The 26,979-nt window shown below is 45.9% G+C and overlaps 1 protein-coding gene across 1 annotated transcript in view; it reads left to right on the top strand.

Moving 5' to 3' along the window:
* Cacng3 (calcium voltage-gated channel auxiliary subunit gamma 3) overlaps positions 1 to 26,258 on the top strand; it is a 98,632-nt gene extending 72,374 nt beyond the window's left edge. Inside the window, exons 2-4 of the mRNA XM_021168202.3 lie at positions 11,282 to 11,365; positions 18,802 to 18,942; positions 25,236 to 26,258. Of these exons, the coding sequence (XP_021023861.1) occupies positions 11,282 to 11,365; positions 18,802 to 18,942; positions 25,236 to 25,747 (737 nt within the window). The 3' untranslated portion in view covers positions 25,748 to 26,258. The remainder of the gene's footprint in view (positions 1 to 11,281; positions 11,366 to 18,801; positions 18,943 to 25,235) is intronic.
* Positions 26,259 to 26,979: the final 721 nt, after the last annotated feature.

The raw sequence follows: 26,979 nt of genomic DNA, 5'->3' as shown, positions 1-26,979 counted from the left end.
AGAATGTTTGGGAGCCACCTGGCTTCATGCACATCTTTTAGGACAACTCTACTGAGTGCTCCTAACCCTAAGGAAAAACTAGGTTTGACTACAATAGACATATGACCCAGCCTTCCAAATATTTCAGAGATCCGAAATAGAGAAACAGTTGGAAGGGCAGCTGATAGCCCAGTGAAGCTGACACAACAGTCCTTGGACCATGCTGTTCTCCTTTCTCAAACTATGGAGTTCAGCATACCTCTCAGACTCTGTCTTCACAGTCCCTTAGCTGAAAGATGGTTTATGAATCTTCAGATAGCTGGCTTCTTCTCCATTTAGATCCAAGCTCAAATCCTGTTCTACCACCCTACCTAGAGCCACCACTAACTGCCCCCACTAAATAGAAAACTACTATCATATCAAGGATGTGTATAGTGGTAGAACACTTGCTTTGTGTGCACAAGACTGGGTTTGATTCCTAGCAACACACACACACACGTGTGTGTGTGTGTGTGTGTGTGTGTGTGTGTGTGTGTGTGTGTGTGTGTGAATTTTAGTTAGACATAAAAAATAAATTATGTTATTTTCAAGTTTCAAGAATAAGGATTGTTCTAGCTAGTTTTATGTCAACCTGACACAAGCTAAGTCATCTGAAAGGAGTGAACACAATTGAGAAAATGCCTCCATAAGATCTGGCTGTAGGATATTTTCTTAATTAGTAATTGGTGGGAGAGGGACCAGCCCATGGTGGGTAATGCCATCATTGGAATGGTGGTCCTAGGTTGTATAAGAAAGCAGGCTGAGCAAGCCATGGGGAGCAAGCCAGTAAGGAGAACCCCTCCATGGCCTCTGCTTCCAGGTTCCTGCCCTGCCTTCTGTCAGTGATGAAGAGTGATATGGAGGTGTAAGGCAAATAAACCCTTTCCTGCCCAGGTTGCTTTGGTCATGGTGTTCCTTCATAGCTATAATAACCCTAATCCATGGATAGAACTGGAAATTACCATGTGAAGCAAAATAAACCAGACTCAGAAAGACAAATGGCACATGTTCTCTTTTGTCAGCATCCATACTTATTTGGGAGAAGAAAAGGGACCACTGGATGAAAAGAGGAGAAATGAGGAAGGGTAATAGTGTACTGTGACCAGTGTGTCTCAGCAGTAACCACCATCCACTGCAATGAAAGACTTCTCTGATGAGGGCTGAACTCGGCACAGATCTACATGTAGAAGGATAAATGCCTATGCCTCAAAATATAGTCATTGTGCTCACTAAGTAACTGGTCTAGATTCTCAGTGAGGATCTCAGGTCTGAGAACAAGCATCCTCTTTGTCTTGACCACCAGGGAATCCCCAGAACCTCAAACCAATCTTGGTGGCCCAGTCCTCCCACACATCCCCTCCCCAGGTTCCCCACTTCTCCCATCCTCTCTTACCCATACACTCTAGGTCTGTTCTGCAGGGTAACCTCCACCGACCCCTAACACCTGCAGAGACTCTGAGCTCCCAAACAAGTTTTCCTTCTTGGATTCTGTCGTCATAACACCAGATCCCCTCTGCATGAAGAAACCACCTCCTCTGATTAGCTTCTCATTAACCTTCCAGTCTCAACTTAGACATGATTTCACTCAGCATTCCTTTAACAGAAATCATCTTCCTGAGTTACCAGGGAGATAATTTTTGGTGTGTGTGAGGTTGCTTCCTCTGAATCCTTTCTATACTGTTTGAACCATATGTCACCTATGTTTTTTTAATTTAACAGAGCTTATCTAAATACGAGATAATAGGCTGCTTATCTTTAGGATGTTTTATGCATTAAAGAATTATTCTAATAAATTCTTAATATGAGTACCACAAGGACTTAATTATTATAGCTTTGTTTATGACTTAATATCTTGTTTAAAAAAATACCTTTCTGAGCCCTTCAGTTTATTCTAACCTTTTTTTTTTTTTCTGAGAAAATTGCTTTCAGCCTCCCTCACAAACTAATTCTGTCACCTGGGGAATGCTGCCTTTATCCTATCTCCCCACATTGCTCATATCTCAGTCCTTATGCTGAGTGGAGCGCATGGAGTCATGGGAACTAACAGAGATGATCACAAGCATTCTTCTCCTAGTCTTGATTTCAGGGGGATTGCTTCAGGGACCTGCCCTTTAAGAAGCATGGTGAGCTGAGAACACACTCATTCTCCTAGGAAGGAAAGATTCCAGTGTCTCAGTCAAAGTCAAGCTACTAGAATAATCTCTCCATGCAGAATGAAACTTTAACCACCATAAAAATCAGTCTCTGCAATGAGACCTCAACAGCTCAAAGAATCACTTCTTTCCATTCCAAAATTCTTCCCAGGATCCTGTGACCCACTGAATCTCACACCCCAGGTTTCCCAGCTGCCTTAGTACTGGAGTCCCCTTACTTCTTGCCCTTAGCCACCTGGTCAGTCCCCAGACCAATGCCCAGGGTCCTCTTCTTGGTTCCCATCACCCTCTTTGCAGCATCTCTGCCTTGGCACTTCGGCTTGAAGCTGAGCCACAATGGTGTTCGAGTTTGTATCCTGACTTGATCCTTACAATCTGAATGCTTTCAATAGCTCTTTAGGTTCCATTTGTTTGCAGCATGTAGGTAAATCACACTCACCCTTCCCCTTCCTTTTTAAAAAGATGTATTAATAAATCTGTGCATGGTGATGCTACCAGAGCTACTAAGAGTCAGAGCCTGGGCACAAGCAGTTATAACAAGCTAGGCTCAGCCAGCTGTCCTCAAAAGGCCATTAGAGAGAGAAATAATAATGTAGAGCAGATAAAGATCTATCCAGTGTGTGTCCTAGAAGAGGAACAAAGGAAGGGGTCCACTGTCTCCCTAGTCTGTCTCTGGGGTCCGGACAAGGTTTAAATGGAAGGTCAGAGATCTGCGTATCTAAATGGTCCTGGCCAAAGCATGCTCCTACCACCACTGACCTATCTTTGTGCCACTCCAGTTTCTCCTGTCAGGTATTCTGACAAGTTGCCAGAACTGGAAAAAGTCTCTTTAAGCTCTTCTTCCAGCTGGCACCAAAGCCAAGCCTTGCCTTCTCCCAGCAGGAGACTCCTGGGGAAATTCCATTTCCTTGGGGTCCAGTCTGGTAACTAAAGGGAGGGGTACAAGCACCTCCCCCTTAAAACGCCTTTATTCTTGACAAGAATGGTTTTTAAAGCACATACCTGTAATTCTAGCATTCAGAAGTCTGAGGCAGGAAGATCACAAGTTCAAAGCCACCCTGACTACATGGCAAAACAGATTCTCAAAAAATTGTACAGATATGGGGAACTATTCTAAGAAAATGTAAGTAGAGAAGAGTATATGATCCCAGCCCTACTAAATAATCTTGTGTGGAGGCCCAGGAGGGGAAAAAAACACAGAAGAGATATAAAAATGTTAACTGGTAGTTATTTCTGGGAGCTAGCAATATGCTACGTATATGAACGGCGAGGTTCACTTTACGATAAGCATTTGACTTGGGGTGCCAACAGCTCCATGCTCCGTGTGGCATCTTCCTTGGGGGAATCCTTGACAGTCTTCCCTTTCAGGATGCTTTACTATTATTAAAAATCACACCACAGTGTTACCACTCCGTCTCTTCTCATGCTAAAATATTTACCAAAACCAGGGATCGTCATTGGTCTGATGTACTGGGTTCTTTCCGTGTGCCAGGAACTGTACTAAATGCTTTATGTGTTTGCCTGATTGGAAGTTGTGTGAGGAGGCTGCAGAGAGCAGCACCAGGTGCTGAAGATACTGAGGCTGCACCAGTTCAACCTCAGGACAACTCCATCACATCACCACCATCATCTCCCCAAGGCTAGAGTGGTAATTCACCAAGTACGACAATGACTAGTGAGTGATCAGTTTGAAACTGAGAAGTGACTCCAAAGAGAGGCCTCTTACTCACCATGCTTCATTCACAGAGAGCAGAATTATCCATCTGCAGAAACATGGGGTACCACCAAGTTAACTGGGGGTCCTAACAAACTGGTGAACTCATGCCCAGACTGAAAAACAGTGCTAATGTCTGGCTACATGGATTGTTTGTTACACAGAGGTGACAACGAACTCCTTATTTTTAAAAAGAAACCGTGAAAATCTGATTTTCATGGTAAACACACTGAGTTTTAAATTGCGCTAAACATTTAACTTTTTAAATAAAGCACAATAAGCAGCTAAAGATGCAGGTTAAAGAATACAAGTCAACCGAAATCACCAAGCAAAACAGTTTTTGACTCAAATTTCTTAAAGGCCTGCCGGGCCAGGCTGATGGGCCAGCAGGTGAGATCGCCTTCTGCACTAGTCCAAGGACCCCCATTTGAATCTCCGGTACACACAAAGGGCAGTGTGGCCACATGCCCCTGTGATCAGTGCTGAGGGGACAGCAGATTTAGGGGGGATCACTGGGGCTTGCTGGCCTCCCACCTAGCTCCAGGTTCAGTGACAGCACACACACACACACACCCTATACCCTGCAAAAACCCACATTCCTTTTTAATTTCCACTTTTTCTATTAGAGAGCAGAATTTACTGGACCATGGAGAGCTCAGCAGACTCTTAGAGAGACAGAAAGTAAATATTTCCTGCTGTATTGTGTCACAAATACTCAAGTCTGCCCTAGTAGCACGAGAACCGGCATGGGGACTGAAGACAAACAGGCATGGCTGTTTTTCAGTAAAACTTTATTCACTGCATATCATAAAATAATATTTTTCTTTTGTTTTTTTTTTCTCAATCATCTAAATATGCAAATACTATTCCTGGCTGATTAAACAGAAAATGAGATCACGGGCCACTTTGGGCCTTTAGAAACTGGCTGCCAGGGCTAGAGACATGGTTCAGCAGTTCCAAGAATGGGCTGCTTTTCCAGAGGACCCAGATTCAATTCCCAGGATCCACAAGGCAGTTCACAACCATCAGTAACCCCTGTTCCAGGGGATGCTATGTCCTCTCCTAGCCACTTCAGTCACCAGATACATAAGTGATACACAGGCGTACATGTAGGCACAACACTATATGCATAAAACTAAAACAACAACCAAAAACAACAAGAACAAAAAACAAGCCCTGGCTGCCAGGGCTGGAAAGATCACTTAGTTGATACAGTACTTGGTGAACAAATATAACGATCTAAGTTTGATCCCCAGAACACATATGAAAAAGCCAGAAGCAGTGATGTCACATGCTTGCAATGTAGGCACTAGGGAGTAGAGACAGAAGGATCCCAGGTGTTTGCTGCCTTGTCAGTCTACCCTGATCCTGAACCCCCAGCTCATAAGAAGCCCTGTCTCAAACAAAACTACAACACAACCGAAAGTGGGGGCAGGGCAGATGACTCAGGGGTTAAGAGCACAGACTGCTCTTAGAGAGTTTGGTTTCTCACTTCAAGCTGGACACAGCGACCTGTGCCTCCAGCCCCTACTGTATCCAAGACCCCTGGCTTCTGTGGGTACCTGCACTCATGTGCATATACCTACATATAGACACATGATTTTTTTAATTAGATATTTTCTTCATTTACATTTCAAATGCTATCCCCTTTCCTAGTTTCCTCTCCAAAAATCCCCAATACCCTCTCCCATCCCTCTGCTTCCCAACTCACCCACTCCCGTTTCCTGGCCCTGGCATTCTCCTGTACTGGGGCATAGAATCTTTGCAAGACCAAGGGTCTCTCCTCCCATTGATGGACAACTAAGCCATCCTCTGCTACATATGCAGCTAGAGTCCCACCATGTGTTTTCTTTGATTGGTGGTTTAATCCCAGGGAGTTCTGGGGCTACTTGTTAGTTCATATTGTTGTTACTTCTATAGGGCTGCAGACCCTTCAGCTCCTTGGGTACTTTCTCTAGCTCCTTTATTGGGGACCCTGTGTTCCATCCAATAGATGACTGTGAGCATCCACTTCTGTATTTGCCAGGCACTGGCATAGCCTCACAGAAGACAGCTATATCAGGGTCCTGTTAGCAAAATCTTGTTGGCATCTGCAATAGTGTCTGAGTTAGGTGGTAGTTTATGGGATGGATCCCCAGGTGGGACAGTCTCTGGATGGTCCTTCCTTCAGTCTCAGCTCCAAACTTTGTCTCTGTAACTCCTTCCATGGGTGCTTTGTTCCCAGTTCTAAGGAGGGGCAAAGTGTCCACACTTTGGTCTTCCTTCTTCTTGAGTTTCATGTGTTTTGCAAATTGTATCTTGGGTATTCTAAGTTTCTGGGCTAATACCCACTTATCAGTGAGTGCATATCATGTATGTTCTTTTGTGATTGGGTTACCTCGCTCAGGATGATAACCTCCAGATCCATCCATTTGCCTAAGAATTTCATAAATTCATTGTTTTTAATAGCTGAGTAGTACTCCATTGTGTAAATGTACCACATTTTCTTTATCCATTCCTCTGTTGAGGGACATCTGGGTTCTTTCCAGCTTCTGGCTATTATAACTATTAGAACATAGTGGAGTATGTGTCCTTATTACAAGTTGGAACATCTTCTGGGTATATGCCCAGGAATGGTATTGCTGGATCTTCCTGTAGTACTGTGTCCAATTTTCTGAGAAACAGCCAAACTGATTTCCAGAGTGGTTGTACCAGCTTGCTATCCCACTAGCAATGGAGGAGTGTTCCTCTTTCTCCACATCCTTGCCAGCATCTGCTGTCACCTGAATTTTTGATCTTAGCCATTCTGACTGGTGTGAGGTGGAATCTCAGGGTTGTTTTGATTTGCATTTCCCTGATGATTAAGGATGTTGAACATTTTTTCAGGTACTTCTCAGCCATTTGGTATTCCTCAGGTGAGAATTTTTTGTTTAGCTCTGTACCCCATTTTTAATAGGGTTATTTGATTTTCTGGAGTCCAACTTCTTGAGTTCTTTATATATATTGGATATTAGTCCCCTATTGGATTTAGGATTGGTAAAGATCTTTTCCCAATCTGTTGGTGGCTTTTTTGTCTTATTGACAGTGTCCTTTGCCTTACAGAAGCTTTGCAATTTTATGAGGTCCCATTTGTCGATTCTTGATCTTACAGCACAAGCCATTGCTGTTTTGTTCAGGAATTTTTCCCCTGTGCCCATATCTTCAAGGCTCTTCCCCACATTCTCCTCCTAATCCCCCCAGTGATCTCCAGTGGTCTGTTTTAAGAGAGCCTACATTGTTTCCCTCTGAATTTTTTCTTCCTGTGAAATGTTCTGTAGAATATATAAAGCAGATCACAGTGAGGTGAGGTCACTCTCTTCAAAGCCCCTTGCCCACTCTCAAAGCCTTTTGCCCTGTCACGTGGCCTTGGCCTGTTTCAGAGAAGAAGCACAGGAAAGGTGGGGAAAACAAGGTAAGCACCATCACCATTGTTAATAGCAAGACATGGCCACAAAACTGTCACCAAGCCACCTGGGAAAGTATTGTGTTCCCACTTCTAAAACCACCGAAGAAATCAAAACTCATGACAGTCCTTAGGACTTTCAGTTTTGGAATTCGTAAGACAGTACACCAGAGTGACTGTGTACTTGCCAATGTAGGGAAAGCTTCTGATCTTTAGGTTTTTTTTGTCTGTAAACTAGATCGCAAAAATTATTTATTTTGAGAGCTATAGAGTATAAATCATGTGAGATGCTTAAAGTGGTCCATAGCCTGAATGTCCAGCAGGATCTACCCTCACACTAGCACTGAAGTGACAGACACATGATGCCGTACCTGATTTTTCTGTAGGTGTGACAGACTAAGCTCAGGTCTCTGCACCTGTGCAAGAAACACTTTACCTGTTGAGCCATCTCCCTAGCTCCAGTGTCAGTTCACTACCCATTGTTGGTGCATGCCTTTAATCCCAGCACTTGGGAGACAGAGGCAGGCAGATTTCTGAGTTCGAGGCCAGCCTGGTCTACAAAGTGAGTTCCAGGACAGCAAAGGCTACACAGAGAAACCCTGTCTTGAAAAAAAAAATGCTTGGGATATGTTTCTTTTGGCTCTCAGTTTCGAAGGCTCCAGGCTGCCATCAGCTGAACCCATGACTCTTAAGTAAGGGTGCAGCGAGGCATGTTGATGGCAGAGCAGGCTACTCTTTTGACAGTACAGCCATTGCTACAAACAAGAAGGAGAAAAAGAGGGATGAGGCTGAGGGCAAGATACAGCCTTTGGGCATGCAATTCTCCAGAACCCACTTGCTCCAACTCTCCTCCTTCTCTTATGGTGTCCAGTCTGTTGCGCTATAATTCATCAGATCCTCTGATAAACTTAGAGCTCCCATGACTCAATCACCCTGAAGACTGCGAGCTGCATGGGTCTTTCGTTAAGATATAACACATCCCACAAACGGAAACGTGAGAGTGAAGCTCTAATACAATTGAGGAAAATTAATATCTTTTGTTTTCAAAATGAGAAGAGAAGATATGATCTCTCTTCTTCCGAGAATTTCCTTGTGTCCTCTCCCCTGGATCCTTTTCTGGATTCGGAGTCTATACTTTGCCTGGTGAGCAAAGAATCAGAACCGAAGAGGCAGTCTATATATCTCATCGCAGTTACTGTAAAATGTTGCTGGCTCGGAGCCTACTCACAGTAGTGAGCAGTAAGGAGTTAACTAGATAGCGCTCTTAGCATTGTAAGATAATCATAGGAGCAAGAATATTAGACACAGCAGTGATGGGCATTCAGAGTCTGATGGTGAAGCCTCAGGCTTTGAAGCCTCACACGCTAGGATGCCTCTGTGATCCTTGGTGCCTCATCAGAAATGTCAATAGTAACAGCCTTGCCTCCTGGGTGGTGGGGCCATCCATGTGCCTGGCCCATTGGAAACACCTTTATTTCAGTATATATATTCAGGGGTATAAGTTGGTGTGTATATATGTATGCACATGTTTATGTGTATGGAGGCCATTGTGTTTTCTTCAAGTGTTTCTTCATTTCTCTCCCTTCCTTCCTTTCTTCCTTCCTTCCTTCCTTCCTTCCTTCCTTCCTTCCTTCCTTCCTTCCTTTCTTTCTTTCTTTCTTTCTTTCTTTCTTTCTTTCTTTCTAAGCACATAGTATTTGTGTGTAGCTTCAGCTTTCCTGGCCTCAAACTTAAAATATAGACCAAGGTGGCCTCAAATTCACAGAGATCTGCCTGTCTTCAATTTTGGAGTGCTGAAATTAAAGGCATGGAACATCACACCCAGCCATCTTTGTTTTTTAACTTGTGTGTGTGTGTGTGTGTGTGTGTGTGTGTGTGTGTGTGACTCACATACCACAGAGCATGTGTGGAAGGGTCAGAGGACAACTTATTGAAATCTGTTCTTTCCTTCCACCTTTTTGTGGGTTCTGAAAATTAATTGCAGATCATCAAAATTGAGTGGCTAAACCCACTGTGTCCGTCTGTCAGCCCTCCACCTTATGTTTTGGGACAGGGTCTCTCACTAAACTAAGAGTTCACCAATTCAGCTGGGCTGTCTGCTCAGGCGGTCTCAGGAATCCTCCTGTCTCTACCTCTCCAGCCCTCTCATTATAGGCAGCCATCAGCATCACCATACTCGGATTTTTATGTGGATAGTGGAGATCTGAGCTCAAATCCTTATGCTTAGCAGCAAGGGCTTTACCCATGAAGCCTTCTTTCCACCCCAGAAATACTTAATAAGCAGCAGATATTATGGTTATGTGCCCAAGCTTCACAAGAAGTACATGTACATATATATTCCATAGATGGCCTTTCCTCATCTTACAATGACCTCTCTGAGAAGCAAGCCTGGCTCTGCCTGATTAACCCCCTTCCTGCTTTGCTCTGCACCGTGCTGTGCCCCACCTCCCTGCCTCTGTCTTTGCAGACAGGAAAGAGGAAACACAGGCATAATTCCTCGCTGTGCTGTGAGACATTCTGAATACTGTTTGTCATTTATAAGAACTGACAGAGTCATTAGCTGCCCCAGAGATTGGTTAATTGGCTAGTTAATAAACACCCACAATGATTAACAAACACACACAATGAGTTGAGTCAAGTTTATGCTGGAGAAAGAAAGAAAGAAAAATGCTGATGGCTTCTCTGTGGATCTGAATGACCCACACTGGCAGGGGATAGGGGTGGGTCATGAGGGAAGAGAGGACTGGAGGGGGCTATGGTCAGGATTGGCAGGCTGGAGACAAGAGAATACTCCCCAATGCCCAGAGTGGAATGTTGGCTCCTTGTTCACATGAGTGACTGCAAGTGAAACTCTCATTTATTCATCTGTCCAATGAGAAGATATTTATTCATCTGTCAAATGGGAAGATAAATCAAACACTTCACCAAGGGCAGGCTAGGCAGAGACCCTCACACCAAGCCCTTGTGTTTCCTGGTTCTAAGATAGCAATGGCATGAGATGTCTGAAAAGCACCATTATTTCAGTCTTAGTTTTTATCCTATCTATTTATTAGCTGTTATCTCAGCTGATAATCACTCAGCTGTGGATCACTCCAACAAATACTAGAGACAAACGTGTGTGTGTGTGTATGTGTGTGTGTGCATGTGCGTGTGTGTGCATGTGCATTTGTGTGCATGTGCGTGTGTAGACCTTAAGCATACTAAACAAGTGCTCTACCACTGAGCTGCCTCCATCGCCTTACTTTTGAAGGGAAGTCTTTCTCAGTTTCCCAAGTTGACCTGGAACTTGCCATGTATTCCAGACAGGTCTTGAACCCGCATCCCTACTGTTTCCACCCTACCCCACCTCAGGTGTTTATCTCAATGCTTGGCATAAATCAACTCTTAAGGAAAAGAAATGATTGGTGGACATTAAGTCTGAGGTATCAGGCCATAGTTAGTTGGCTCTGTTGTTTGGGGATTTGGGTGAGACAGAATATGAGTGGTTCATGTTGGGTAGGACATGGGAGGACAGTGCTGCTTTCCTCATGGTGACTAGGAAACAGAGAGAAAAGGGCCCAGCTCCTAAAATCCCCTTCTAAGGCATGCACCAAATGACCTAACTTCCTCCCTCTGGGCTCAAAAGTTCTAACCCCTCCTACCAATGGCAGAGGTGTGTGTGTGTGTGTGTCTGTCTGTCTGTCTGTCTGTTGTCTGCATGTTTGATGGAAATTAGGCATGCTAGGAACACACACTACCACTGAACTCTAGTCCCAGCCCCAGGTCTATCTATCTTTAATGCTTGGGTCTCCCAAGGACACTCACGATCCAAACTACAGCAACTAGTCTCTTTTCTGCACCCTACATGAATCAGCTGTTGGGCCTCTATGCACAGCTGCTGATGAGCAGGGAAGTATACACAACATGGAGTTGCAGACCCAGCATGGGTCCCAGTAACACTGTCCCCTTGGCTCAGGGCCCTGTCTGTTTTCACAGGAGCTTTCCGAGGCGTGTGCAAGAAAATCGATCACTTCCCAGAAGATGCAGACTATGAACAGGATACAGCAGAATATCTTCTACGTAAGTTCCCCTACCTCCCCAGTCTCCCATGGAGGAAGGAGAGGGTCCGCTGCCATCACCCACTTACCTATGAGTGTCAGGCTCCTCATTATCCACCTCAAAGTGTAGACATACATTCCCAAGGCTCTGATGTTGAAGTTTCTTTCATTTCAATGAGCTAGAAATAGAAAAGAAAAAAAACGAATTGAAAGGTTCTTTTTAGTCTCCCTAGAAGAAAATCTAAGGAATTTTCTTCCACTCAGTGCAGTTTTCACCTCTCCAAGCGGGTGATGTGAGGTGCTAATGGCAAAGTGCTAATGGGTGATGTGCTAATGGGTGGGGTCCCCAAGGGCAAGGCCTGGCAAGATAAATACAAACCAAAGTTCACCTCTCCTTTGACATCTCTGCCATTCCAATCCTACTGGGACAGGGACAGTGACTCTATAGGAGTTTTCCATGAGAACCAGTGCAGTTTGGGGCTGGAATGTGACAGGCCAAGCTTTGTCCCTGTTGGACTTCCTCCTCCATGAGATGTTGGTCTTGGGACAAGATAGTTCACTATCTTAACTTTCTTCATCTGTTTTGAAATGGAAATCATCATGTCAATGATCTGACAAGGTCACAAAAAATACATATGAGAATGTGCAGTACATTAGCCCTGGACCAAACATGAGGTGGTGTATATGTCAGCTCTGGCTTGCCACACAGGATTACAGAAGCAGAGTCAGATACAGATGAGCCTTACACTGGTCCAGGCACAGGAAGCTTAGTTTAGGATGCCTGTGACACCTCATTAAGAACAAGTATCAAGTTCAAGCAGTAGGGAAATCACAATGAATTACTTAATTTGCTATTTAGGAATGCTAGGATTAAGGGGACTTTTTTAATACTGAGGCTATAAATTAAACTTCCAAGAAATTGTCTTATTTAGGTTTTGTGACTCAGAGGTCAAGTATCTTGGGGCCAAAGTGGATAGAATATAGGCTTACAGTCAATCCAGGGATGGAGGCATGGGTCGGGGGGCGGGGCTGGAAGATAGGAAGAAAGGAAGAAGAAGGTAAGCAAGGGGTGGGCTGGAGGGAGGAAGGGAGAGAGGGAAGGAAGGAGGGAGGAAGGGATGGAAGGAGAGAGGAAGGAAGAGGGGAGAAAGGAAGGAGCGAGGCAGGTGGAGTGTGGGGGATGGCACCTGAACAGGACTCCCTCAAAAAACAGTGGCTTTGAAGTCAATACCAGTGGGATTTTCCCAGAATCCTTATTGTTTATCTTTGTATTTCTTTCCTGCTTGGACAAAATGATTTTATACCTGCCCTACTGGAGACTAAGCAGAACCATGGCTTTCAAGCCACATCCCACAAAACCAATTTTAAATTCTTTGGAGAGCTCGATTGTTTTTCTGACCATTTTCCTCCCTCCTTCTGGGGAAGGAGAGACCTCTGCTCCTTCACCACCCCCCCCACCACCACCACCACCCAACAGCGGCTTCACCAACAGCCACAGAATCCGGAATTTAAGCATGGGCCTTTGCAAGTACACGGTTTTCTTGCCAAGAATTTTAGAATCTTGGTCTCAGTCTCTTTTGTTCATTGCTGTGATGAAGTTTCCTGATTCAAAAGCAACTTAGGCACCAAGGGTTTATTTTAGCTCACAGTTCAACTGACAGCTCCCCATCACATGACCTCCATAATCGGGACTAAGAGGGAGATGAACAGATGCTGCTGCCCAGCCTCCCTTCTCCATTTCTGCTCTTAGACTTTGAGTGCAGGCTGCTGTTTAAAGCCCTGCATCTTAGTCCCATCCCCATCTGCTGCCACAATGGAGTATTGCCTGTGGAATTCATGTAGAAGAAAAGCGTCTTTGTTTGACAGTTTGGGAAAGCCCGTGAGCATGGTGCGCAGCCACGGGCATGGGCTATCTTGCTGCATAATAATGTAGCAGAGGACATCACACAGAGAGATGAAGCAAGTCTGTCATCTCCAATTTCCTCCCTCTCCTTAAAGCCAGCAATGGCTACATCAAAGCCCCACCCTCTGAAGTCATCTAATTCCAGTTACCTCCCAAGGACTCTACTACAAATGCCATGAGCAGATTTCTAGACTAAGTCTCCAGTACAAGAATTTTGACTTGCCATAGTTAACTCATGGCATCATAGAAGGCTAATTAATAAGGCCTAAGTCATATCAACTGAAGATATCCCAACTCTGGCCAATGATGAAACTACACTCAAATCATCTTACCTCTGACTCTCAAGACTTGAACTCAGCCCCTGAGAGCTTGGGTACCAGATGTGAAAAAGGGAAATGGCTGTGGCCAGGGTTTCTAGAACCTACTTAAATCTTGCTTGTGGGCAGAGAGAGGGCTGACCACCAACAGGGGTACCAAGTTGCTACTGAGCCATGGTGGAAACAGCCTCACCACGCTTTAGAGAAGAAAAATGACAAGCTTTTTGCTATGCTGCAGGTAAAACAGGAAGAACAATTGCCTGTATAAGATGCTGGGCTGCTTGGGACAGGGATGGGGTCTTCTTTTTTGGAGCTGGCCTCATTCATTTGGATAGAAACAGGGTAAGAAACTACTATCACCCAATCCTGTCTTCATCCTCCACCATGCAAATGACGGCAAATCTGATTGATTGATGTACAATTCTAGATTGAGATAGCTTACAGGAGGCAATGCAGTTAGCAGTTCATTACCCACCATTCTGTCAGAAGAAGCTCAGTTTCCTGTCTTAGGGATGCTTTCTGGACCAAGCTGGCTTTGAAGACCTGCTCCATTTCTGGTCTCAGTTATAGTCCTTCTTCTACACATGGCAATACTCACATGCTTCAGATACATCTTTGGGGTGTGTGTGTGTGGTGGGGCATCACTTGTAACCAGCAACAAACAAGTTCTAGGTCACTGAGCTGTCTCCAGGCCCTCACCTTTTCCCTTTTCTCTCTTTTCTTTTTCTCTCTTTCTCTCTTTCTCTCTTTCTTTCTTTTTTTCTAAACAGGATCTCATTAGTTTACCCTGGCTGGCCTTGAAGTAACCTTGTATCTCAATCAGGAACTTGTGTTCCTCCTGCTTCAGCCTCCTTGCTAGAATGCATAACAAGTTTGTGCTACCAGGCCAGTCCAAATATACACTTTTATAATCAACCTTATCACTTCTAATGTCCTTGGGGCATATTTCAAAGGTTAATCATTTTTTTAATTAAAAAATTCTTTTAATCAAATAAACTCATTACACTGAATATTCAAGCAAACCCTGCCAACTCACAATGCAAATGGTCTCTTTAAAGGTTGATTCACAGACAGGCAAAATGGCTCAGACCCTGACTCCCACCCCTTAATACAGCTCCTCATGTTATAGTGCCCCTCCCAACCGTAAAACTATTTTGTTGCTACTTCATAACTGTGATTTTGCTAGTGTTACAAATTGCAACGTAACTATCTGATATGCAGAATTATCTGATGTGCAACTCCTAAGGAGGGTCTCCACCCACAGCTTGAGAACCCCTGGCTCCTCGATTAAAGGTGCCTGCCTCTAAGGCTGACACCAGGAGCTCTATCCCAGAACACACGCTGCAAGGAGAGAACTGACTTTTACAAAGTACACTCTGACCTCCAAACACACACAATTTTGTGTGGGGGGAGGGAGGGGGAGGGTTGGGCCAAGAGTCCATTTGAAAACCCACACATCAAACATGGAAATTTTGGGGAATTATTTGATGAATTGCTCCCCAGGTTGGACCCCCTAAGCTACACCCTACACTCCAGATGCCCCAGCCAGCTTACCTGGATTCACAGGCTCACAGACATCTGTAATGGGATCTGATGCCCTCTTCTGGTGTGTTTGAGGACCAAAATTCCTGTGAGCATCCTCTCTACTTCCTGAGAGTCTTGAGGTGAAGGGGAACCCTCCCCCACTGCACCTTCTGAGGCTTTACTGGAATGAAGCAGCAATAAACACACTCGACTGAGGAAGAGGTTCACAAATGTGTGAATGTGGGGGGGAAGAGGGAGCAAATCACATCACGTTTGAAGGTCACCAGAGCAGGACTGGGAGTCTAACATGACTCAGGAACCTATAGACTCCTTTCTTCCATAGGGAAAGGAGAGAATGGCGAAAGCATACAGCTCTCCTCAAACCCTCATGGGACTATTAAACAGGCAATGGCCTGTGACAAACCCTGACACCCCGGACACACATGGCTTGTAAGTGATTCTCTGTGGAATGGAAGTAGAAGCAGCCATGGGTGACAAACAGAAGTCTGTCCAGGTGTGTCGGCAGACTGCACTCATCCTGTGAAATGGGTTCAGATAATAGAGACTCGGGGAAGGGACTAGAGCCACTGCTGCCTCTGAGGTGGGGCCAGTCTTAGGGCAGATAAGAGAATTTCACAGAAAAGTTCTACTTGCACATGAAGCCAGGGCATGAAGCTGGGATACTGAGGATGACCAAGGTCAGAAGGACCTTGACACTGAGCCTGCTTTTTGAAAGCTTTTTCATTTACTTTAAATCAAATTACTCAGCATGTCAAAACAAAACAAAAAACAAAACCCCACTGTATTTTCAGGTTCTCATTTTCTGAGCCCCCAGCACAATCCAGGGCAGTACCAAGGACAGCCAGGGCAGGCCACAGCTCAGAGGGGACTGATCTAATCTGGTCCTTCTAGGGCCCAGGATCCCTTCTCCCATGTCTCTTTTCTCTCAACCAGTTTTTCTGGCAGTTTGAAATCCCTCCTAAAATGTCACCTTGGGAGCAGAGGGATGGGAAGGACACAGCTAGCCAGGATCACAAACTGCCCAGGCCTGTAGCCTAAGGTGAGATGGCTTAGAGATTAAGAGCACTGACTGTTGTTGCAGAAGGCCTGAGTTCAATTCCCTGCAACCACATAGTGGCTCACAGACATCTGTAATGGGATCTGATGCCCTCTTCTGGTGTGTTTGAGGACAGCTACAGTATACTCACATACATTAAATAAATAAATAAATCTTGAAGAAGAAGAAAAAGAAGAAGAAGAAGAAGAAGAAGAAGAAGAAGAAGAAGAAGAAGAAGAAGAAGACAGCTGGAGACAAATACAGACGAGCTCATGTCTTCTGCCTTAGGAGAACCCACTCCACTGTGCCCTGCCCCTTCTGCTTGTTACCACCCCCAAGCACACAACCAACCCAAACTGCTCACATTGTCTTAGAAAGGGTTTTTTTTTTTCCTTTTAGCAAAGTGGTTGGAGCTAAGTCACGTGACTGTGAGTGCCATGACCGGAGCTCGGAACCTCTGGTGGCCAAAATGAGCTACACCCTTGCCAGTCCTGCCCCTATTCTGCTCCTCTGGTGGGCCACAGTAAGGCACCATTTGCTCCACACTGAGAGTAAACTCAAGAATCATCTCCCCATCGGCTAATACTTCCACATAGAAAACATTTGAATTCAATCCCTTCCATGGTCCCCGGCACTAGTCCAAGCCACGCCCACTCTTACCTGGATCCCTGAAGTCCTGTCAATCACTCAGGGCCCAACCCTAGAGAAAGTCCTCATCACTGCACTGCTGTCATCACCTTGAAATTTTAATATTGCAATGGGACACGTCATATTTTTCCTTTGTACAAGGCCCTGCAGACTATGTGGCTGGCCCTTCTAGTGGTTTCTACTATAGCATAAGACCCATGAGTGTGGGCCCTGTGGCTTTTTTAATATATGGATGAGCACAGAATCCGTTCAGGTTCTTTATCCAGGCCTGACCATGAGGCAACTGGAACAAAGCTTGTGCTCCCTGTTACTGGATATTTAAGCTTTATTGGGAGGGCCAGGGGCCAGAGCAGACTGCGGGAACAATCTTAGCCCTGCCGTGTCACACTTCTTCTCAAGCCAGCACTGTTACTGAGAATGAGGCAGTCTATCAGCAGCACCCAAGCCTGTCCCTCTGGTAGGTGCTCCCGTGGTTATCTTTCTGGACATCTGGACCTAGGCACTTACCAGTCAACTCTTTGTACTCCTCCAGGTGCTGTCTGGGCAGAAGAGTTAGAACAAGCAAGCCATTAATAATGCGTGTATGCAGATTAGCTCAGAACAAGCCAACCATTAGCTGTACAAAGGTGCTTGCTCCTTTCTGTGCCGTAAAATACAGGCTGCCCCCAAACTGCCCTCCTATCCTCCACCAAAGCCAGAAAATACAGCCAGTCCCTGGCATAGGGCATTTCATCTTGGGATTTGCAAACCCTACAGTGGTTTTGAAAGCCACGCATGCTCAGCTAAGCTTCATTTCACATTTCCAATTTGAGTCTCTCCCTAACCCACCAATATGTGAAATAATTCTCTCATGATGTACAGCAGCAGTCAACTAGGCTCCCAGATAGCCTTTCAGCTGAAGGGAGACGGGCACACTCTGTGTACTGTACCGCTGTGAGGTTCTCCCCAACCAGGTAGAAAATGACCCCTGGATCTACTGCCTGCTGCATCTATAGCACTTCCAGTGTCCTAAGGTCCATCAGGGCGCAACCCATTAGAAGCTGAGGTCATGTATGTTCTTGTTCTGTCTAGTCATACTGACTTCTACCATGGAGCCTTCAGACCTCTCCAGGATCCAGGAAGCCACCAGCTTCACAGCAGGGCACCCAGGGGGTCTCCCAAGGACAGTGCTGTGCCTTTTATGGTCCTTAAATGTTTTTGCTGTGGCTTCGCTAGCACCTGGTGGGGTGCCTGGCATCTAGTAGGCGCCTAATAAATACATAAATTCATCTAATCATTCTGTGACTAAATGGGTTTTGAATGGGTATTGCCAGGCTCTTTACTATGCAAATACAGGTGTTTAAGATTCTGCATCTTGATGAGCTGCAAATGGGCTGACAGGAATCCCTGCATTCAAGACTGCCTATATAATTTGCAAGTCCAGATGTAAAATGAAGATCCTGGGTTCCAGGCTCAGAATACAGACCCCAAATCAACCCTCCCTCCCCTATCATGGTCAGGTTTGGGTTGTCACTGGCGTTAATTATTTAACATTGCCCTCTGTTGTGCACGGGACACCCAGGAGTAACTGAAACAGCATGCAAGGACCTCGAGCTTGCAACTAAGTCTGACTCTCCCTGTGTTCACTCCCAGGCCCTCGTCAGAAATGAAGGGTGACCTGGTTAGTAGACTGAGACAGAACATCCCATCCCAGGAAGTCTGGAAGTGGGGAGTTAAGAGGATGCCGGCTAGCCGAAAGTGGGTCCCCAGTGACTCCAAGCTCCAAGTCCCTAGACAATAATTTACAATGCACATGACTGGTAGGATTGCTTAGACTTTCAAGAGGCTGTCGGGTACTGGGCCTCCAGATCACAGGCCCCTGGGTGACTGGTGCTGGTCCCACACCTCTATGGGATGTGGACTTCTCTCCAGTTCTGCACTGTTTGGTTCACAGACACTACATGACCGTAGCAGGTGAGTCCCAGGGCTGGCTGGAACATAGATGGAAGCTTCTCTCCTTCTCTCCACAGGAGCTGTGAGGGCCTCCAGTGTCTTTCCCATCCTCAGCGTCACTCTGCTGTTTTTCGGCGGACTCTGCGTGGCTGCCAGCGAGTTCCACCGCAGCAGGCATAGTGTGATCCTCAGCGCTGGCATCTTCTTCGTCTCTGCAGGTGAGTGTCTTGCCTTGAGATGTAACCGGACAACAAACCAAAGCCAGAGCCACACTGATGGTGAACAATCAACCTGTGTGCAGCTGAGGATTCTGTTAGCCAATAAGAAACCCAGACTCTAGACAAGGCTGCTGCAAAGGCAATACAAGGAGGAGACACGATGTCAGAGTCTATGAGACAAAGAGATAAGGACACCGATTAACCAAAGAGCAGCCAAGACTATGGAAGCTGAGTCACCATTCCAGGCCAGCCTGGGCTACATAGTGAAACCCTAAAGAAGGAGGTAAGGAGGGAAGAAGGAGAGGACAAGAGAAAAAGAGAGGAGAGAAGAGGGAGAGAAGGAGAAAAGAGATACAGGAATGGAGAAGGGTTGAGGAGAGCTTCGAGATGCTTGCTTGCCAGTCAATTGCTGTTCACAATCTTACAAGTTTTCAAGTCCCCATATCCTCCCAAGCATCTCTGGAGAGCATCAGATGTCCATGGGGAAGACCTAGTCATCCATCCACACCAGCTGAGCAGGCGGAAGTGCAGGGTGAACAGGAAATGAGAGACTATTGTCTTCGTTTGGGTTTTATTGTTGTGAAGAGATACTATGACCAAGACAACTTTTATAAAGGCAAACATTTAATTGGCGCTGGCTTACATTTTCTAAGGTTCAGTCCATTATAGTCATGTCAGGAAGTATGGCATCATGCTTGGTGCTGGAGGAGCTGAGAGTTCATCTTGATCCAAAGGCAGCCAGGGAGAGGTTCTCTTCTGAAGGCAGCCGGGGGGGGGGGTCTCTTCCACACTGAATGACCCACTACACAGTGACACACTTCTTCCAACAAGGCCACACCTTCTAATAGTTCCACTTCTCATGGACCAAGCATATTCAAACACAACTACCTTCAGAAATGTGTCCTATTTCACTACCTTCTCTCCCCCGACCACCACCCTTCCTCCTCCGGTGTCCTCGTCTTCCTCTCATTCTTCTGGGTTTCCACACTTCCTTTCATGTCTTTGTCATCCCTTCCCATCCCCCCCTGCTCCAGGCACGTCAATGCCAACAGGATGAAAGTCTTTAGAGAAGCAGAGAACAAGGAAAGTTGACTCCTCGCTTTTCTCATTGTTGCAACAAAGTATCTGACAAAAGCTGCCTAGGGGAGAAAGGGTTTCTTTTGGCTCAGTTTAAGAGTACAGTCTGTCGTGGTGAAGAAAGAAGCAGGAACATAAGGCAGCTGGATCCATTGCCCACAGTCAGGAAGCAGAGAGAGATGAGCAGATGTTCAGCTTGCTTGCTTACTTTCTTCATTTTATTCAATCCAGAATCCCAGACCACAGGAGGATGCCATCCACATTTAGAGTGGCTCTTCCTACCTTAATCAATACAGCCTCAAGTGTCCCTCGCAGATAAGGCTCAGGCCTTCTTCCTCTTAGAAGATTCTAGATACTATCAAGTTGACAGTGCTTATTAACCACCATAGCAGGGGAGAGGAAGACAGCTTTGGTGGTGACCTTCAGAATACTATTCAGTGGTCCTCTTTTACCCACAGGGATGCTTTCCAAGGACCATAGTGGATCCTCATACCAAAGAGGAATACCAAATCCACTACATACAATATCCACTCTGTAAACATACACACATGAAAGTATACTGTATACCTTACATACAGTAAGAACTTAATAAATATTAAAAATAGAAGAATCATAATAAACTGTAACAAGGCTATTTAAAGCATATGAACTGCTTCTTTCTGGGATTTCCTTGCATTATTTCCGGGCCAAAGTTGGCTGTAAATAAGTCACATTTTAAAATTTGAGTTCTTGTTCCACCTGTGTGGCCTTAGGAACTATTCCCAGCCTGCTGGTACCCCTGGCTTCCTCACCTCCAACACAGCAAAGAGCAACGGCTCCCATTCCACAGAGCTGCTGGAAGGCCACTGGATATGCAAGTTACAATGTTGAAAAGCAGCAACAAGACATTGTCAAGCATGAAGCCCAGCATCCGGTCCCCTGTGAGGCCTTGCACAGGCTTTCCCCCACAGTTTCCCCTTCTACAGAGAGAGCTGGACAGACAGAATCCCACTCTCACCCTCAGAGAGCCCATTCACGTTACAGACCAGGGAGAAAGTCCTGTCCTTATTCAGGAGACAGGTCAGCCGGAGGTAGCTATGGCTTCTGACCATGCTCTGTGGTGACAGGCGTTAACTAGAAAACCCAGAGGCTTAACTGCTTTTGAGGAATGTTCCTCCCACTGGTAGCCCTGTCCTTGCTCTGGCTGACCAACCAGGAGAATCTGCACCAGTGTTGTGCTGATGTGACAGTTTACTAAGAACAAGATAAGATCATTATTTTGTCCCCCCAGGGGATTGTTAGGGGAAAGTGTCATCAGCTACTGTCTTTGCATGGGAGTATTGTGAGGGATGACAGGTAGGTTAGATGCAGCGGACTATGAGAGCCCTGAGGGAATACTTGTCTAGGATTAGAGCCCCTCCCCCTCCCTCTAGAGCCCCAAGAGCCTCAAATTTTCCACCTATAAAATGACAGTATTGGAAGACCCCATGCTCCTCAAGGCCCTGTATGTGCTAAAATTTATGGCTTTTATTGTGCACTTCCTGTGTCCTGGGCCTGTTAACAAGGTACAAATGCATGCGCTCTGAAGCCAGGTTACCCAGTGCTGAGCTCCCCTCTTCTATATCCTCACTGTACAGCAGCAGGCAAGTGACTAAACTGCTTTGTGTCTCAGTTTCCCCTCCTAAAAGGCCCAGGCCATAATGACCCTGCCTCTGGAGGCTGTTTAAAGGATTAGATGAATCTGTACCCATAAACTGAATTCAAAACTGTGGCTAGCACCCAGTGTGGCTCAACATAAAGTAACTGTTATGTGCTTTGTGTGTTTAATGTGTACATCAATTCTATTCATTCATTCACTTACTCATTCATTCAACAAACACACCTCGTGTTCTTGCTTCAGGTCAAGCTCTGGGCTAAAAGCTGGAGCAATCATAATGAGCAAGTGTCTTGTCCCTAAGACCCTCATTACTGAAATCTCAACCCACCGTGGCTAAAAGTCTTGGGTTCAAATTCTGCTTTGATCATTTCCTAACTTGTGTGGACATGGAAATTTACTAATCCATGTTATTCCCCCATCTATAGAAGGGAATACACTGAACTGGCGAAGGGAAGACTCATAGCTAGGAGCAGGTAGCTGAATGGCACTGCACTTGCCTAGCATGCTCGATGCCTTGGGTACCATCACCAGCACCATAAAATAAATAAGACAAGTCACTTAAGATGCTACCCAGTGTCTGGCTTATAACAAATGCCCCACGAATGACTGATAACTTGCTTAGCTTCCTGCCACTTTAAACTAGTTGGACCTTTGTGCATTACCATGAACCTTCTTACCCCACCCCACCCCCAGCAAAGCCCTCTTTTGGGGGACTTTCTAAACTTTGTCACACATATTTCCCTGCTGTCAGAGGGGAGAGCAAGAACATGGCCCTGGGCACTCGGGGCATCGCAGAAGCATCAATGAGCTGAAGTCTCTTTGAAGTCAGTTTCCCACTTAACTGAAAAATTCATGTGAATTCTGCTTTTTCCTCCTTATTATATCCATGTTCATTTTAATATAAAAGAATGTGTCTTCCGCTAATCATCCAGGCAAATTGACACTTGGGGGAAAGAAGCCGGTTTTTATTCTGGGGCGGGTGGAGGGGGGACGGTGAAGACTGACAGAGCCAGATCTGTCATCTCTTGTATCAGGGGCATCTCACTGATCAGAACCTGCTGCCTACCTGAGAAAGTTTGTGCCAGGAAAGGCCAGGGGAGAATATGGGGCAGAGGGAGAACCCAGCCTTTCCCTGCCAGGGGCAAGTCCTAGACTGAGTATGACCAGAGTCATAAACAAAATGTTTATAAGACCTCACACATAAGCACCAGCCGATCAGAATGCTGGCACTGAAGTAACTTTGCTTGGCAACGCTTTGTTTTCTACCTTAAGGTTTATTTTCTTTTTATTTATGTGTTTTGGGGGAGGGGTACCCACAGAGGCCAGAAGAGGACGTGGGACCCTCTAGAGCTGAAGTTACAGGAAGCTCTAAGCCACCAGACATGGGTGCTAGGAGCTGAACTCAAGTCCCTGAAAGATCAACAAGCCATTTCTGTAGCCTCTAGACAAAGCTTTCAGATAACCCTTTGGTTGTACAACCTTAGGGATATCAAATGTACAGGACATTTAGGAGTGGGGGGAGGGCTCAACAGAGAGGCTCCAGCAAGGGTTATTCATCACCTGGTATTGGGGCCCCCAAAGAGAGACAGACTCCATACAGTGCCACCTGCCAGGTAGTGAAACTTTAGATGCCAGGAGATGCCAGCTGGTACACCAGCTCCCTCGGTCATTGTTGGCAGCAAGCCTGAGCCCCTGACATTAAGATACAAAAAGAGGTGTTTTGGACTGATACTGTGAGTCAAGCAAGTGAATGTGAGCAGAAGCCGGAATACTGTTCCTTCTCACCAGTGCCGAGGGAATCAGTTCCTCTCCTAAGGGGTGAGCAGCTGGCTATTCCCAATGTAGCCTGGAGCCACTTGAGGAAAGTAGGTGTATTACTAAGCCAAAGCTCTCTAGAGAAACACAATGGCACGGGGCAATATTGGGTTAGCTTATACCCAAGAGAGGTAAATAATCCAGCAACATTTACATGCTAGAAAAGCAGAAAGCCTCTGGGTTGCTCAGTCCAAGGAGCCAGAAGCCTCTGAGTCCCAATCTGTGCTGAAGACCTAGAAGCTCCCTGGAAAGACCTGAGGTTAAGTCCCTGTTGAAAGGCTGAAGAAGCTGAGATCCACTGTCCAGGGACCATGGCAACAGCAACAGATATAATAACTTGAGGTGGAGTTTGCATGTGTGTTTGACTGGGTCCTCTACCCCTTCCCCAAGCCTATTAGATGGCATCAATAAAATTTAGGTTGATGGTCAAGCTGATAACCAAGAGTTAGGAATGAGTCTTCAGGGTTAATAGCTTTGTGTACTCTAATTCCTGGTGCGCCAATAATAGCTGACCTAAAGTGTATCTTATTCTGTGCAGAAAAGAAAAAGACTGGGAGGTCATGGGTGTGGCTCGGTGGTAGAGTATTAGCTTAGTCTATACAAAGCTCTGGGTCCATTCATAGCACTGAGTCCCCCTCACCCCAAAAAGATGTAAGTGCTCTTCCTTCCTCCGGAGTTTCATTCACCTCTTACTTACACCTGCACCCTGTGTGTGTCCAGTGCGCTCTCATCAGCATTTCCAGCTCCATATATCTAGCATGCCCTATTCCCTAGCTGGTCCTCCCTGCTGCTCAGGATGCCACCAGCCTCACCAGCATCCAGACTACATCCTTGCAAGTCATTTTCTGTCCCTTCTCTCACACCTCATGGTCCACAGCCTTGCCTCTCCTGTCAGCTGTCAGGATCCAACTCAGATGCCACCACGACTTCAAAGGAAGGCTCTCTTCTCTCTTCTCTCTTCTCTCTTCTCTCCTTCTCTCCTTCTCTCTTCTCCTCTCTTCTCTCTTCTCTCTTCTCTCTTCTCTCCTTCTCTCTTCTCTCTCTCTTCTCTCTTCTCTCTCTCTCTCTCTCTTCTCTCTTCTCTCTTCTCTCCTTCTCTCTTCTCTCTTCTCTCTCTCTTCTCTCTTCTCTCTTCTCTCTTCTCTCTTCTCTCTCTCTCTCCTCTCTTCTCTCTCTCCTCTCTTCTCTCTCTCTCTCTTCTCTCTTCTCTCTCTCTCTCTCTCTCTCTCTCTCTCTCTCTCTCTCTCTCCTCTCTCCTCTCTCTCTCTCCTCTCTCTCTCTCCCCCTCTCTCCCTTGTGCTCAGTCATCTCATGTGCATCTCTAATGGGGTCCTTGTTGCATTCTGCTCTCATTACATTTCCATGTCAGTCTCTCCAGCTGCAGGTGAGGAGATTAAGGTCAGGGACCCATATCTTGTTCATTTTGCCATTCTTGTGAGTTAGTGTCAAAATTAAGTGGTGATGGAATGGGTTATTTTGAAGGGAAATGAGTGAATTCTGGGTTCTCTGGTACTTGCTATAAGTAGACAAAGTCTTTAGCTGGCAGTGCCCTGCCCAGGATTGAGCATCAGAATTCTTCATTTCCCAACAGACAACCTTTGCAGGAAGAGCTCAGCTGTGAGATTCCCTGGCCCTAATCCATTGCCTCCTCTCCCTAATCCATTACCTCCACATGTTCTATCAGTATCTCAATGCTAAAAAAAAAAAAATGGTCATTGCCTCTGAGGCTTTATGGAATGTGTGTTTTCTTTTCCTTTTCTCTCAGGGCTAAGCAACATCATCGGCATCATAGTTTATATCTCAGCCAATGCTGGAGACCCTGGGCAGAGGGACTCTAAAAAGAGCTACTCCTATGGCTGGTCCTTTTATTTTGGAGCCTTCTCTTTCATCATCGCGGAAATTGTGGGCGTGGTCGCCGTGCACATCTATATCGAGAAACATCAGCAGTTGCGTGCCAGATCCCATTCAGAGCTCCTGAAGAAGTCTACATTTGCGCGCCTGCCGCCCTACAGGTATAGATTCCGAAGACGGTCAAGTTCTCGCTCCACTGAACCCAGATCCCGAGACCTGTCTCCCATCAGCAAAGGCTTCCACACCATCCCTTCCACCGACATCTCCATGTTCACCCTCTCCCGGGACCCCTCTAAGCTTACCATGGGGACCCTTCTCAACTCTGACCGGGACCATGCTTTTCTACAGTTCCACAACTCCACACCCAAAGAGTTCAAAGAGTCATTGCATAACAATCCGGCCAACAGACGTACCACGCCTGTCTGAGCTGACCTCTGACCTCTGCCCCGACGCCCAGCACAGCCTTGGGGGAAGTGTACACAGATGTCTCTAAGGTTGCATGGCATGGTCCTCGTGATGGTATCACTTCTTACAAAGAACGAAACCAAATGGACTCAGCCCCCTCCCACAGTGGTCCCTCATCCCCCAGACCTTAACCCGTCCACTTCCCCCAACTTTTCTCGCTGGTCCCTTAATGTTACCCCTCTCTGTGTATCTGTGCCAAGTGTTTTCTTTTCTTCCTTCTTTCCTGGAAGGACCACGACATTCTTCCCTCCTTGGGAAAGGACTTGACTAAAGTCGAAGGTGCAGTCATAGCATCGGGGGATTTCCAAATCCCCTAACAGTTGTATGCATAGCTGTTCCCATTGTCCACCCACACAAACTCTCCGTGAAACCCACCACACAGGTGGCCCCGAGAGAGGCATTCACCTTTAAGTGTTAGAAAAACATGACCAGAAATCAGATGTCAGTGCCCCGAAGCAGCTCATGTAATAAGCACTCGTGTTATTAAAGGTTTTTGCCTTGTAACCAATGGAGCTAGGGGTGTTTGGTTTTGTTTTCTAAGTATTTCCTACACAAATTTGCTCTCCCACCACCAGCTCAGCTCAGGTCACTCTTAGAACCACAACTTTCTCTTCCTCTCACTAGCCATGAGGGATGATTTCCCCCTTTTACTTGAGGCCCTTGAGATCTCTATAGCCTATTCCTGCCACTTGAACCTCTGGTGGCTCCTGGAGGAGTGGGAGTGCTGGCCACTCAAGACCTAACTCTGACGTTCAAAGCTCTTGACATTCAAAACTCAGCCTCCTCATCTGAAATAGAAATGTGAGGCTTAAGTAAGATCTGTATGTGTAATGATTAGTAATTTTAAAGGATCACTATACAGTTATGTACAGTTTTTAGACAGGGTCTCATGGTGTCAGGCTGGCCTCAAACCTGCTGTGTAACAAAAGATGGCTTTAAACTTCCTAAGTGTCGTGCCTCCATTTCCTAAGTTCTGGGACCATAGGCGTGCACCACCACGTTTAGTCTGAATGTGGTGCTGAGAACTGAGCATGCTAGGTAGGGAACAAAATCCCCAGCCCAGGAATAAGAGAGAGAGAGAGAGAGAGAGAGAGAGAGAGAGAGAGAGAGAGAGAGAGAGAGAGAGAGAGAGAGATATTAGACAAGCAGGCAGATGATGGATATATATAATTTTATTTTATACATGGATTCTA

The sequence above is a fragment of the Mus caroli genome, unplaced genomic scaffold, assembly GCF_978045245.1.
Source record: "Mus caroli unplaced genomic scaffold, Mus_caroli_1 scaffold_8, whole genome shotgun sequence".
Taxonomy (NCBI): domain Eukaryota; kingdom Metazoa; phylum Chordata; class Mammalia; order Rodentia; family Muridae; genus Mus; species Mus caroli.
Note: the sequence above shows the minus strand (reverse complement) of the source record. Positions and strands in the feature narration are given on the sequence as shown.